Here is a 15,145-nt window from a genome sequence, read left to right as displayed (position 1 = left end):
TAACTGTGTGTAAAAACAAGATTTATTGGTAAAGATCAACTTTTCTCTGAACAGCTCTAGATTGTAAGAACACTTGAAACATAATACTAACAATGTAAACAGTTCTATGAAAGTAACTAACAGTTAACAAACATTCAGTATAAAGTATGTGCTGTATGCGACCCAAGCAGGAATCACACCCAAAACTAGTACTGCGCTCCATCCTACCGAGTCAATCCCATCAAGGGCTTTAAAGACAATGTCCTCATGTTCACAGGGCTCACATTCACAGTAAAACGCTGCTCAATCGGAAATTGCGTTTAACAGCCGCATTGTCTACAACTCGTATTAGGACTGAATCCAGGCCTTAGTCAATGCAGGAAGGCAGGCTCTTTACATGCTAGGTTTAGGTTTAGGTGCTAACTGGGAAAGCAAACAGGTGAACCCGATCATGTGGAGACACTGCTTAGGATCACACCAGACACCCCCTAACTAACCCACCCCCCTCATCCCACCTGTCATCAGTTTGGGGGTCACAGAGGTGTATTACTCCACGTCCCGCTCAGGTGTCTGTCATCGAGCTCAGGGGCCACCGGGCTGACCTAAGCCACCGGGCTGACCTAAGCCACCAAAGGAATTCAACACCCGTGTTTGTTATTATACAACTTCACTTTAAATTATTATAATACAAACAGTGACAACAGTTAAGACAAATAACAGACATTTTTCTCGTATCATATATGAATATATTATGGCAACATGGCACTTTCAAGTGGAAATCCATTAAACATTCAAACTATTTCAGTCACAATTAAAAATGATGTTTCCACAAACACATACATGGACTGGAGCAACGCTAAATAAAAAATATATAGATTTTTTAAACAGTGAATAATTAGCATAAATGCAAACAGTGTAGTGGCGCAGGCCTCACAGTACCTGTTCCAAACATTTGAGGTCATGTGAAATGAGTCTCACAATCAGAATCTTTCATATCACTAAGACATTAAAATGGTTCCAGGAACATAATTCAATGAAAACAAAAATGGCAGTACTGTATTTTCATGTTAGAGTTCACATTTCTCAATCATTGAGCTGTTATCGATAAGAATGAACATACCAAAATAGTGTTCCGTTTACAATTGTATCTCGGGTTTAACCACAATTAATATGAATACAGTCAAATAGACAAAAGTAGTAAGAAAATACATTAGAACATTCAAAATCACAAAGCTCTTTACTTCATATCAGAAACATTCAAATATTTGGATAAATCCAAATCAATCCCAAATGGACATCCATGAGGAATATAAAATGATCTGGTCCATTTTCCACCTTGTTAAACATCCTCTGGAGAAGTGTGAAGAACTGTTCCAGACCAGACCACTACAGTCCAACTCAGATAAAACATTTCCAACTTTAAGGTCCAACTTCTCGGGCTGAGTTACAATAGTCTGACAACTGACATGAGTGAACTCAGCAGTTGTCTGTATGATGAAGGAAAACAGAGGAGATTGTACTGACTCCTTACCGCTACTCTTTAGAAATTGATACGGTATGTCAAAGAGCTCTTTGGAGATCAACAAACACCCTTTTCACAAAATCCCCCCGTGAGAGGACAGATTTACTCTCATCATCACTGTGCTCTCTAATCATCTCCATTACGAGACACTTTATAGCCCCCACCAAGCGTATAGCCCCCTCCATCATAAAGCATAGTTAATATAACATTCAACATCCTCTAACAGCCAAGTCATCAAAGACATCATTGGGATGTGTACAATGAAAAAAAGCTAATGTGTGTGATTTGTTTGTGTGTGGTGCGGGTCAGCGTGTGTGTCAGGGTCTTTTAGAGATGGATACCAGAGCTACACCTCCACCCAGCTAGGTAGTATGCCCACTACTGGGAGGCTAGAGTGGGACCCTCCTCGGATCCATTGTTGAACTATCCTCCTCCTCCTCAGCGTCTGTGTCGACAGGCAACAGGACCTGGATGAGGTAGAAACACGTCAAGGAACAGATACACAAACATACAGACATCGTCACACAGATACGTGAGCAGCTGTCGGCCAGGATGAGGTGATGTGTCCAGGTCTGGTGTGCTGTTATTTCCAACCCAAGGCTATAAAAGTTCCACTTTATTCCCAGTCTGGAATATTGTTGTAAATCACAACATAGCGGAATTCCAGAACCTCACACGCTTTATGGAAAGCCTTTTATGGCATAATAAACCACCATATTACATTCAGAAAGTATTCAGACCCCTTGACTTTTTACACATTTTGTTATGTTACAGCCTTGTTCTAAAAATGGATTCAATTTAAGAAATACCAAATCAATCTACACACAATACCAAAAAATGTCTGCAGCATTGAAGGTCCCCAAGAACAGGGTTGCCGCTGTCATTCTTAAAAATGTAAGTAGTTTGGAACCACCAAGACTATTCCTAGAGCTGGCCGCTCGGCCAAACTGAGCAATCGGGGGAGAAGGGCCTCGGTCAGGGAGGTGACCAAGAACCCGATGGTCACTCTGACATAGCTCCATAGTTCCTCTGTTGAGGTAGGAGAACCTTCCAAAAGGACAACCATCTCTGCAGCACTCCACTAATCAGGCCTTTATGGTAGAGTGGCCAGACGGAAACCACTCCTCAGTAAAAGGCACGACAACCAGCTTGGAGTTTGCCAAAAGGCCACTAAAGGACTCTCAGACCATGAGAAACAAGATTCTCTGATAAATCCAAGATTGAACTCTTTGGCCTGAATGCCAAGCGTCACGTCTGGAGGAAACCTGGCACCATCCCTACGGTGAAGCATGGTGGTGGCAGCATCATGCTGTGGGATGTTTTTCAGCAGCAGGGATTGAGAGACTAGCCAGGATGGAGGGAAAGATGAACGGAGCAAAGTACAGAGAGATCCTTGATGAAAGGATCCTCATCCATGCTCCTCATTCAACCTGACAGAGCTTGAGAGGATCTGTGGAGGAGAAATGGGAGAAACTTCCTAAATAAAGGTTTGCCATGCTTGTAGCATCATACACAAGAAGACTTGAGGCTGTAATCTCAACAAAGGTGCTTCAACAAAAAAGTACAGAGTAAAGAGTCTGAATATTTCTGTTATTTTATTTTTAATACATTTGCAAAAAATTCTAAACTTCTTTGCTTTGTCATTATGGGGTATTGTGTGTAGATTGATTTTAAAAAATTGCATCATCAATTTTAGAATAAGGCTGTCATTTAACAAAATGTGGAAAAAGTCAACCTATCCAAAAACTTTTCGGACATCTTGTGTGAGATTATGGTAGTGTGTGCATGCACGCAATGCAGACATCTTGGATGAGATTATGGTAGTGTGTGCATGCACGCAATGCAGACATCTTGGATGAGATTATGGTAGTGTGTGCATGCACGCAATGCAGACATCTTGGATGAGATTATGGTAGTGTGTGCATGCACGCAATGCAGACATCTTGGATGAGATTATGGTAGTGTGTGCATGCACGCAATGCAGACATCTTGGGTGAGATTATGGTAGTGTGTGCATGCACGCAATGCAGACATCTTGGGTGAGATTATGGTAGTGTGTGCATGCACGCAATGCAGACATCTTGGGTGAGATTATGGTAGTGTGTGCATGCACGCAATGCAGACATCTTGGGTGAGATTATGGTAGTGTGTGCATGCACGCAATGCAGACATCTTGGGTGAGATTATGGTAGTGTGTGCATGCACGCAATGCAGACATCTTGGATGAGATTATGGTAGTGTGTGCATGCACGCAATGCAGACATCTTGGATGAGATTATGGTAGTGTGTGCATGCACGCAATGCAGACATCTTGGATGAGATTATGGTAGTGTGTGCATGCACGCAATGCAGACATCTTGGGTGAGATTATGGTAGTGTGTGCATGCACGCAATGCAGACATCTTGGATGAGATTATGGTAGTGTGTGCATGCACGCAATGCAGACATCTTGGGTGAGATTATGGTAGTGTGTGCATGCACGCAATGCAGACATCTTGGATGAGATTATGGTAGTGTGTGCATGCACGCAATGCAGACATCTTGGATGAGAGTATGGTAGTGTGTGCATGCACGCAATGCAGACATCTTGGATGAGATTATTGTCGTGAAAGAAGCAGAAATGGGGCTTTCTCAGCCTTCCTCTCTCACCGATATGAGGCCAATCCCAAACAAATAATCTTCATTCAGATACTGTACACTCAGACCAAGATGTCTATCGATGTTATGTCTGTGTTTCATCCCATAAGGAAACAGGTTGGAGATGTTAGGGCATTTAACTAGTCCGTTTGACAGCATACACCAGAAAGGTCATAACTAACAGCTCTAGAATAACTAAATGTTTGGCTGTTTATGATAAAGGTAAACAGCCTTCTCTGAACACCATATGGCCACAGCTGACCATGGGTGAAACCATTCCCCAACACTATCCTACAGACTGAACTCAAACTCATTGCACACAGACTATTGACCAACCAAACTCCAACAGCTCTCCCTAATCAATGCCCTCCTCTCTCCCATGGACATAGTTCTCTCCCTCTTTTCTCTCCTCCTCCACTCCACTTTCCATAACATCACTGAATGGAAATTAATTCCAAATGTCACTTATTCCCAGGATGAAGGGATGATTTGTTGCTGCTTGGCAGAGTACCAGGGACGAGGAGGGAGAGAGGGAGAGAGAGCAACACTGCCAGTCTGTCATAATCATTGTGACTCCAGAGAGAGAGGAGAGTGAGAGAGAGGAGAGTGTACAGTAACACATTGACTGCTGTGTAGGAGGTCAATTCTCTCCGATTCCCCAACACAGGAAGCTTCTGTCGACAGTCTCACTACTCCAATATACCGTACATGATTCCCCACTCAAATAGACCAACACTATACACCCACTGGAGACAGTTAACTAATATCATAATGACATCACTATTCACCACATGCTGTTCTCTCACCAAATACAATTCTCACAATGGATCCATTGAAACAAGGTGATCACACATTTACGGTGGACTACAATCTCAACAGATTAGGAGCAACTCTACAACATGAAACACAGAAGACACTTGACAACTGGCAGGCCGATCTAGCGCCATCCATCCATCACTCGTGTCTTACCAAACAAGGAATGTCAATAACATTGCTATGACACTCATATTTTCCAGAACAGCCGGGACAAGTAAGACATTGTGCCGTGTGGAATTGAATCAATCTGACCCACAGAGAAACAACACGACAAATTGGACAGGCGAAAACAGAGAGAGAAACAAAAATGGAGAGAAAGGGGGATTTTCCCTGACTTAAGTCTTTCCTTGACAGTAACTGTGGGCCAGTTGCCCTTTAGACCAACCCAGAGAGCAGTGTGTGTGTAGGTGTGTGTGTAGGTGGGGGGGGGGGGGGAGCCCACATAAAACAGGTGCAGACAGGCTAAATCACTGTGACAAACATCTATCATAACTCTCACAGCCATCTCGTTTCTTGTCTTTCTCAAACACACGTCTTTAGCCAGTGTCCTACTGGGATATGTGGTGTCACGGTGATGTTTGGTGGGAAAGTCTCTTTGTACCCATGGGCCTTAATGTTGTATCATCAAACGATGTCCCTTCATGATGCCACAGAGCAGTAGCTGCTATAACAGCCTCCACTCTTCTGGGAAGGCTTTCCACTAGCTGTTGGAACATTGCTGCGGGGACTTGCTTCCATTCAGCCAAAAGAGCATTAGTGAGGTCGGGCACTGATGTTGGGCGATTAGGCCTGGCTCGCAGCCAGCGTTCCAAATCATCCCAAAGGTAGTTGAGGCCAGCGCTCTGTGCAGGCCAGTCAAGTTCTTCCACACCGATCTCGATAAACCATTTCTGTATGGACCTCACTTTGTTGGAAGCACAGAATTGTTGGAAAGTTGGAAGCACAGAATCGTCTAGAATATCATTGTATGTTGTAGCGCTAAGATTTCCCTTCACTGGAACTAAGGAGCCTAGTCTGAACCATGAAAAACAGCCCCAGACCATTATTCCTCCTCCAAACTTTACATTTGGCACTATGCATTGGGGCAGGTAGATTTCTGCTTCCAAAGGCTGTTTTGAACTTGGTAGTGAGTGTTGCAACAGAGGACAGATGATTTTTATGTGCTATGCACTTCTGCACTTGGCGGTCCGCGTTGTGAGCTTGGGTGGCCTACCACTTTGCAGCTGAGCTGTTGTGGCTCCTAGACGTTTCCACTTCACAATAACAGCACTTAGAGTTGACCAGGGCAGTTCTAGCAGGGGCAGAAATTTTACAAACTGACTTGTTGGAAAGGTGGCATCCTATGACGGCGCCACGTTGAAAGTCACTGAGCTTTACGATATGGGCCATTCTACTGCCAATGTTTGTCTATGAAGATTGCATGGCTGTGTGCTCGATTTTATACAATGGTCAGCAACAGGTGTGGCCGAAATAGCCAACTCCACTAATTTGAAGGGGTGTCCACATACTTTTGTATATGTTTTTTTTTTTTTTTTTTTAATCGCACACGAGACACCCATCTTATTTGCGCCCATCTCAGTGAACTAATCCATTGCGGAGGCCGAGACTAATCCATTGCGGAGGCCGTGGGGGTGGCACAGTCCAAGAAGAGGAGTGTGGCTGCACGTCTCCCTCCAGAATGGGCTCCTTCCCGCCAATTTGTGTACATTCATTGTTTCATAAATTCATTGTGTGAATTGTTTGCATTTGACTGTTAGTTTATATCAATTTCCCATTACAGACGTTTATCACCAGTAGTACATTTACAGTTCATTACGATAATATCTCATCTACAAAAGTTTGGTTGGTTACGGTAATGTCTTTTAATGCATTAAATATATTATTTCAGATTTTTACCGTTCTTATTGTTGGAGTGGACACGTTGTTGCAGAGCGCATAACATATGCTACACCTATGCTAAACAAGTTTTGGTTTATTTCATTCCATTTATGAGTTTTGTTCATTTAGCCTGTCTTTTGTTTGGAGAGTTCCTGTCGATGTTGAGTAAGGACATGCACCTGATTATGCATAGAAGTAGATCTATAGGCTATCTGGCCTGAGTGCAAATGTAGGCATATAAATGTGCCCATTTGGGGAAATTGTAGTATTTCTGATTGGCTTAATGCACGATCACTAATGAGCTGTAGAGCTTCTCAAAGTAATGTTTTGTTCACCTCAAACAAAGTAGGTTTTCACATCCATTGAAAATGACAATTCCTCAATGTATTTAAAAAAAAAAATCTTTCCAGCTCTCTCCCTTTCAATAACTACTCAGCGTGAAAGGGAAAAATGGTATGCTCTGATCCAATGGAAACATAAAATAGGCCAAACTGATTACTTCTTATCCCTTAAGCAAATAGCCTACAGCTGTGTTTGTCCCGAGCTCATTAGCATGGACAACTTTGAGGGCCCAAGATATTTTATACAATGTTGCAAGGAGATTCAGGCCAGACCCAAGTAAATAGTTGATACAATGTTTCAACGTTCGCTGCAGGCAGGCCATGCGTAGCCAATGTGTTTTATTAGATATACTTTTACTTTTATCAGGACATTTTCTACCTGCAGGCAGCAATGTTTTTATTTGTTGGCTTTATAGGCTATTTTTCTATAGTTGGAAATGGCAATTAAAAAAGTTACTTTTTAGGTTTGTATTATTTTCATTTAGATTTTAATAGAATTTTGATTAACCACATGACAATGATTGAGGTACGAAGATGTTATTATAAATGAAACTGTTCCACAAAAATGTGCATATGAAAACTATAACTGGCACGCAGATCGGTAGAAATGGTAAGATAAATGGTCATTCCACATGTGAAATGTTGCCGATTCCTTGTGTAACCTATTACCGGCAACTTCAGGAGAGTAACGGCAGAATCTGGAAAAACCATTAGGAGCGGGAGGAGGTGAAGTTTTTCTTCTGGTTATCTTGATCTCTGTCTCCCTCTTCAGTCATTTGTGCCTTATTTCATCAAATGGTGAGCTTAAAGCATCATATATATATTAAATTTGACCAATGATTGGTCGAAAGAACAGACGCCTTTCGTTTTTTTGTCAGGGACATCTCTAGTTTATCGACACTCACCTGTGACTCGTCGCCAGTAACCCACGGCACCGTGGAGACGACCTTGGTCGAGGGGTCACAGGAGTCGTCCAGGCTCTTGTACTTCCTCATCATCAGACTGTCCACCACCCAGAACATGATGGACTACAGAGGGTCCCACAGAAAACAAACTCCGTCAGTACAACTGGTGCACAGTGGTGCATAATGGCCATGTAATGTACAATCAGTGTAGCCTAGTAAGCCTACATTCTGTAAACTTCATGCACGTTTTCTATCCAAAAATACAAGCGTAATGCACTGTCTGGGATACAAAACTCAGCAAAAAAAGAAAACGGTCTTTCAAAGATCATTTGTAAAAAAAAAACACAGATCATTGTAAAGGGTTTAAACACTGTTTCCCATGCTTGTTCAATGAACCTTAAACAATTCATGAACATGCAACCTGTAGAACGGCCGTTAAGACACCAACAGCTTGCAGACGGTAGGCAATTAAGGTCACAGTTATGAAAACTTACTAAAAACTAACTAAAAAAGGCCTTTCTACTGACTGAAAAACACCAAAAGAAAGATGCCCAGGGTTCCTGCTCATCTGCGTGAACATGCCTTAGGCATGCTGCAAGGAAGCATGAGGACCGCAGATGTGGCCAGGGCAATAAATTGCAATGTCAGTATTGTGAGACGCCTAAGACAGCGCTACAGGGAGACAGGACGGACAGCTGATCGTCCTCGCAGTGGCAGACCACGTGTAACAACACCTGCACAGGGTCGGTACATCCGAACATCACCCCTGCGGAACAGGCACAGGATGGCAACAACAACTGCCCGAGTTACACCAGGAACGCACAATCCCTCCATCAGTGCTCAGACTGTCCGCAATAGGCTGAGAGAGGCTGGATTGAGGGCTTGTAGGCCTGTTGTAAGGCAGGTCCTCACCAGACATCACCGGCAACAGCTGGACCAGACAAGACTGGCAAAAAGTGCTCTTCACTGACGAGTCGCGGTTTTGTCTCACCAGGGGTGATGGTTGTATTTGCGTTTATCGTTAAAGTAATGAGAGTTACACCGAGGCCTGTACTCTCGAGCGGGATCGCTTTGGAGGTGGCGGGTCTGTCATGGTCTGGGGCGGTGTGTCACAGCATCATCGGACTGAGCTTGTTGTCATTGCAGGCAGTCTCAACGCTGTGCGTTACAGGGAAGACATCCTCCTACCTCATGTGGTACCCTTCCTGCAGGCTCATCCTGACATGGCCCTCCAGCATGACAATGCCACCAGCCATACTGCTCGTTCTGTGCATGATTTCCTGCAAGACAGGAATGTCAGTGTTCTGCCATGGCCACCAAAGAGCCCGGATCTCAATCCCATTGAGTATGTCTGGAACCTGTTGGATCAGAGGGTGAGGACTAGGGCCATTGCCCCCAGAAATGTCCGAGAACATGCAGGTGACTTGGTGGAAGAGTGGGGTAACATCTCACAGCAAGAACTGGCAAATCTGGTGCAGTCCATGAGGAGGAGATGCACTGCAGTACTTAATGCAGCTGGTGGCCACACCAGATACTGACTGTTAGTTTTGATTTTGACCCCCCTTTGTTCAGGGACACATTATTCCATTTATGTTGGTCATATGTCTGTGGAACTTGTTCAGTTTATGTCTCAGTTGTTGAAAATTACATTTATACAAATATTTACACATGTTAAGTTTGCTGAAAATAAACACAGTTGGCAGTGAGAGGACGTTTCTTTTTTTGCTGAGTTTACATATACCACAGGAGGTTGGTGGTACCTTAATTGGGGAGGACGGCTCATAGTAATGGCTGGAATGGAATGAATAGGACAGTATCAGACTCAAACACATGGTTTCCATTCCAGCCATTATTATGAGCCATCCTCCCCTCAGCGGCCTCCTCTGACATATATACAACATTATGTAGAGTGTTATTGCAAGCTGGTTGAGACTCACATTGACAATGACGGGCACGATGAGCATGACCAACACAAGGTCCACCTGAGGGTCAGGGATGTAGTCCAGCAACACAGACTGCAGCTGGAACAGTAGCGTGCAGAGAAACTCAACGTCACAACACACACTTTCAATTTGGGCAGGTCAGAATAACAGGCGCGTTACACAAAAGACTGTCATCCAATGACATTTAGATCGTCAATATTTTGCACTATAATAGAGCGAGTATCTCTTTGGCTCTCTGCTGTGGAACATGATTGAAGATTGGAGCTAATGTGATGATTATGTGGTATTCACCAGAGAGAGAGAAAAAATCTCAAAGTATTCGGTTTGTCTGGAATGAGCTACGGTATGTTAATGACAGTTTGCTCCCCCTTCTCCCTGAGAAAAAGCCACAGTGTCCCAAAGCAATGTGTACTGAAAAAAACTAAATGACCCTCTTCAAGAGAGGAGCAGTGAACAGAGCAACAACGACCCTAAAACACAAAGAAGGTTTGAGCAGGAGATCCACAGCCTCAGTCAAATAACCAACCAAACAGATTGTCTAAAGACACTAGTCCCTGGGGCCAGATGACATTAATTTGGCTGAAGGTCAATGTTCCCATTCTGTTCAAAGGACAACGCTTTCTCTTTGTTCTCTCCAAAACCTTTCATCCTCCCTTTCTTTTTTAGCCTTGACTTTCTGTTGACTTTAAATTGTCACCAGAGATTTCAAACACACAACCGAGAAGAAAGAACATGATTGACACTTCCGCTCTCGCTCTCTCTCGTGGGTAGAGTCTCTCAGGATCTGGGTTAGCCCATGTCCCTGGAGCAGGTGGTTGTGGGTACTGTAGGCCTACTCACATTGGTCCATCCTGGAATGAGCAGCACCAAGCTGACTACACTCTTCTCCAGGACCATGATGAGAAGGTAGACACCACACTGACCGAGCCACGCTGCGGCCTGGGGAGGGTCACCTGGTCAGACAGAACAGACCATTACTTAATGACCACACAGTGACCACACTGAAACCACATGCACTGACCAACGGACTCAGATCGTCACCTATGGAAGATCAGCCATAGAGAGGACGACAGCAGACTGCACATTGACCCCATAGAGGCATTCATACACACAGACAAGCACCCACAAACTCAGTGCGCTGGTCTAAACACGTCTAAATACTATTTGCATCTCTCGGTCATCTCAGTGTACACAGACATGTCTCTGTCATTAACGAACACTCTGCACCTGGAAACACAGCAGAGAGAAAGACAAGAGAGAGACAGACGAGAGACAGAGACATAGAGAGAAGTGAAACAGCGGAGAGAAAGGTATAAGAGAGAAACTGCATGTTGTTGTTCAGCTCTTTAAGAGGGACAGAGAGGATTGACAACTAACTCTACACAAACGGCTAAAAGTTTTACTATTTGTTTAGTTTTCAGGACCAATAGTTATGACAGAGGGACAGTATTTGGAGCAGGCTTTTGGGGGAAAGGTCCCCACACAGAGAGTGATACAGATTGGATGGAAACTAAAGCCCATTAAAACATTTGGTCAGTTGTCATGGCACAGCTGCATTTACAATCCGGTGGATCATAATAATCAATGGGGAAAAATACATGAAACAGAACCAAGCGCAGATACAGTAGAATATGACTTTGTGGAATACAGTAGATTAACAGACTGACATTTGAAATCTTATTTTGGTTATTTTTTTCCCCCATTAAGACTTATGGACAGAGCGAGTGCAGCAATTGGCTAGAACTTAATCCCACAAGTCATCGTCGCCCATCGGAGGTTGTTTTTCATGCAATATTCTCATGAGCCTACAGCGGCCTCCAGTGGTGAAAGGAAGAAGTGTCAACCTCCCTGAAATATTCTGAAAATTAACTGGCACAACCCTCTCCAACGACACAGAACAGTAGATGTCTGAACTTTGGTCAACCTCCAAACATTTGACACAGCATAAACAGATGTCTAGGAGACTCACCGTATTCTCCAAAGGTGAGCAGTGTGAACTGCTTGTACTCCACGATCCTGGAGACAACCTTGACCCCCGCCCAGATGACCAGCATGCCTAGCGTGGCATCGAGCAGGAAATTGATCAAATACCTGTGGAAAGCCACCAGGAAGTGAGTCGGTGATTTGACGTGGGCAGCAGGTAGCCTAGCGGTTAGAGTGTTGGGCCAGTAACTGAAAGGCCAGTGGTTGGAATACACAAGCAGACAAGGTGCAGAATCTGTCAATGTGTCCTTGTGCAAGGGACTTATCACCTAATTTGCACTAGGGCTACCAAACTACTATGGTTAACCATGTAAAACAACACATTTCACTGCCCCTGTCTGCTGCATGTCAAAATAGAACATCTTATTTATTTATCATAATGATTGGTTGAGGCTTTAGATTGGAAGGTGGTTTCTGCAAACCTGTCCAATCACAGCTATGGACTCACAGGGAACAGGGGTCCATTTTTGTGAGGTTGGAGAGGAACACATTGGCAAAGTGGATGAAGAGAGCGCCAATGGCCTGCTTGGACATGTCGTAAAACCTGTAGAGATGGGGTGAAATGTAGGATGGTCATCACCATGGTGACTTGTAATAGCCAAATATATAAGTCAAGCAACAAACATTAACATCTCTAAATCTAATAGAATCTTTGACCCTCAGCCATGTGATCAACCGACAGTCTCCTGTTCTTCCCTTGGGGTTTGATACAGACTCTGATAAAAAAAACACTGGTCTCTCACCAGATCCGCCACGGTCTTCTGATCCCTACGGGTTCACGGAACCTCTTCACTATAGACAGAGAGACAGAGAGACAGAGAGACAGAGAGAGACAGGAATTTTTCACTCTTCTATGGCTATCTCTGTGAGTGTACATGTCCTCTGTGGGTCCAGGAGGGATGGATAAAGAATGGAACAAGTCAGAACCACATGCTCCCTCAGTCCACCCATCCCCATCAGGACACTGGTAGCTCAGGGCCACGTGTCTAACTGGAACCCACTGTTCCTCTCTCCCCATCTAACACAAGGTCTGAGTGTGTGACTGTTCACATACCAATCATCATGTTGTGGCTGCAGTTTGACTCATTATCACCCAAAAACTATCTGAAGGTTAGAATGCAAAGCCAGAATTGGTGCCTGGCATAAAATGATAGCAACTGTATCTAAGAACTCTGACACGCAAAAGGTGGGGCCAGTGGTCTGTCAATGGGAGGAAGTCACCAAAATAGCCAAGAGGAAGAGGACTCTAAACAAAGATGGCTGCATCTTGGCAGGAGGAGGAGAGGCATTGAGATGGACAGGGTAGCTCTGCCGTGCATACCAGTGCAGCGCTTGGCTGAGTAGACCCTTGATTTTCAGCAGTATATTAACATACTTGGGTACTCTGGCTGAGGCAGTACACACACACACACACACACAGCTAAATATTGATATTCTTACTAATAAGTAACTGTGAGAAGGTCAAAGCTATTTGATCCTCCACTCACCTTTAGAGTCTGACCCCTTTCTGTCATAAATCACTGTTGTAAAGTACATGACTACAAAATGTCCTCTCACTGTAGATAGAGATACAGACAGAGCCTCTTCTCTTATATTCAAAAAGGCATTTATGTATTCTGTAGGATATTATGACCACCCTCTCAAAGTAGTTTGCGCCATCATAGACCATAAACGTTCACCCCGGTCTTGAAGAGGATTTTCAATAATAAGAATAATATAAATTAAATGGGTTTATAGATCGTTAACCAGTAGTTTATCGTTTAGGGAAAGTTTATAAATATACAATAGTCTAATAGTTATAGGATACATTCGAGATCGTTTACATTTGTGTTGATGGGCCACGGATGACATATGGCTACGCGTGGCGCTGAATATTTAAAACTTAGCACATAAAAGGATAGGGGAAACATTCTTATAATATACTATTTAAATGGCATTATAATATAATTATATATTTATTATCAGCCGTATAAAGTGCAACAGCAGCCTATCGGAATGAAACGTCAAATAGCATAAACAAACAAACTGCCACGTGCTCACAGATGGAGAGGAGCTCTGCAGTGGATACCAGAGCAGTGCTTGGCTGAGTAGACCCTTGATTTTCCCTTTAAAGGTGATTTCTACGTATTTTATTTTAAACATGATCTGCTATTTCGAAACAATAAGTTATCCTATACAATTATACTGCTCAGCCCTTGAAACATTGTTACGTTCTCTTCTGAAAGATACTCACCCATCAATGTGCTGAAGGCAACTATGGCCAGCAACCCTTGAATCAAGACTCCGAATCTGTTTGTCAAAGCCCCGTTATCGCATCCCTGAGGGTTCGCCTTCGTAATGTCTGACATATTCGAAATCTCAAAAACTGCATTATTAAACGGTCTTTTGACCAGAAAAACACCATTGTATCCGTAAATGTCCATGTCGAATACTTTAAAAACACCCGAAGCAGACAAAGGACAGGGGGCACTTCCCCTGTTGTTTGCGAGGAGAGATCTAGGAGCCTTCCAATCTCAAGAAAAACAAAACGAATTTGTCATGCCATCACTGCTCAATGCCTCTCTCGCAAAGTTAAAACAAAAGTATTTTGCGGGGGGGAAAGCCACCGAAAATGCGAAAACAAAAGTCGGGAACATGGTTAAATGTTCTACTCCATATCAACTGCAAAATACGGGATTCTGACGTCACCTCCTGCTGTTGAATTCCTTGGATCTCTGCGAACGCAGGCGGTCTTTGTTCCTTTTGTTAATTGCGGTCACGCGCTCCGGTCTCCGCAGTAGGGGGCCATCAATGTCCCGAGCGCCATTTGAAATGCTTTTTAACAGTTACCACGTTCTAATCACATGTATAGAGTTTAGCCTATAATTTAATCTAAATGGACGACCTTTGTTATATGAATTATCTATAATACAGCAGTCAGATGATGTGTCCTACACATGATGAGAGATAACAATAGTGGCTTTAACACTTAGCCTTGAGGCAGTCATTTTGACTTCATATTAATTACATTTAAATGTTTCTTCCATTTTTAAACTAATGCCTAAATAAGTATTGTTATCGCATACATTTGTGTTTAGAATTTCGATTTCAGAAACAGAATTTGTGTTATATCCAGTTTTAAAAGGACATTTCTTTATTCCG

The 15,145-nt window shown here is 43.3% G+C and overlaps 1 protein-coding gene across 1 annotated transcript; it reads right to left on the bottom strand.

Moving 5' to 3' along the window:
- Nucleotides 1-4: 4 nt before the first annotated feature.
- Nucleotides 5-14,714, bottom strand: LOC135514894 (store-operated calcium entry regulator STIMATE-like). The gene is made up of 8 exons (XM_064938582.1): nt 14,238-14,714; nt 12,748-12,796; nt 12,453-12,548; nt 11,991-12,112; nt 10,862-10,974; nt 10,016-10,099; nt 8,079-8,201; nt 5-1,968 (listed from the first exon to the last, which is right to left on the bottom strand). The coding sequence occupies exons 1-8, from the start codon at nt 14,425-14,427 to the stop codon at nt 1,891-1,893; spliced, it is 855 nt and encodes a 284-aa protein (XP_064794654.1). The 5' UTR covers nt 14,428-14,714; the 3' UTR covers nt 5-1,890.
- Between the last annotated feature and the right edge of the window lie 431 nt (nt 14,715-15,145).

The sequence above is a fragment of the Oncorhynchus masou genome, chromosome 26 (genome assembly GCF_036934945.1).
Source record: "Oncorhynchus masou masou isolate Uvic2021 chromosome 26, UVic_Omas_1.1, whole genome shotgun sequence".
Lineage (NCBI taxonomy): Eukaryota > Metazoa > Chordata > Actinopteri > Salmoniformes > Salmonidae > Oncorhynchus > Oncorhynchus masou.
Note: the sequence above shows the minus strand (reverse complement) of the source record. Positions and strands in the feature narration are given on the sequence as shown.

What these genes read in the sequence shown, in the direction of transcription:
- LOC135514894 (XM_064938582.1), bottom strand. Translation starts at nt 14,427, where the DNA reads ATGGACATTTACGGATACAATGGTGTTTTTCTGGTCAAAAGACCGTTT. An exon ending in AGAAGACCGTGGCGGATCTG is followed by an intron (nt 12,549 to 12,747) that starts GTGAGAGACCAG and finishes CCATCTCTACAG; the next exon opens with GTTTTACGACATGTCCAAGC. An exon ending in GCTCACCTTTGGAGAATACG is followed by an intron (nt 10,975 to 11,990) that starts GTGAGTCTCCTA and finishes CTGTCTGACCAG; the next exon opens with GTGACCCTCCCCAGGCCGCA.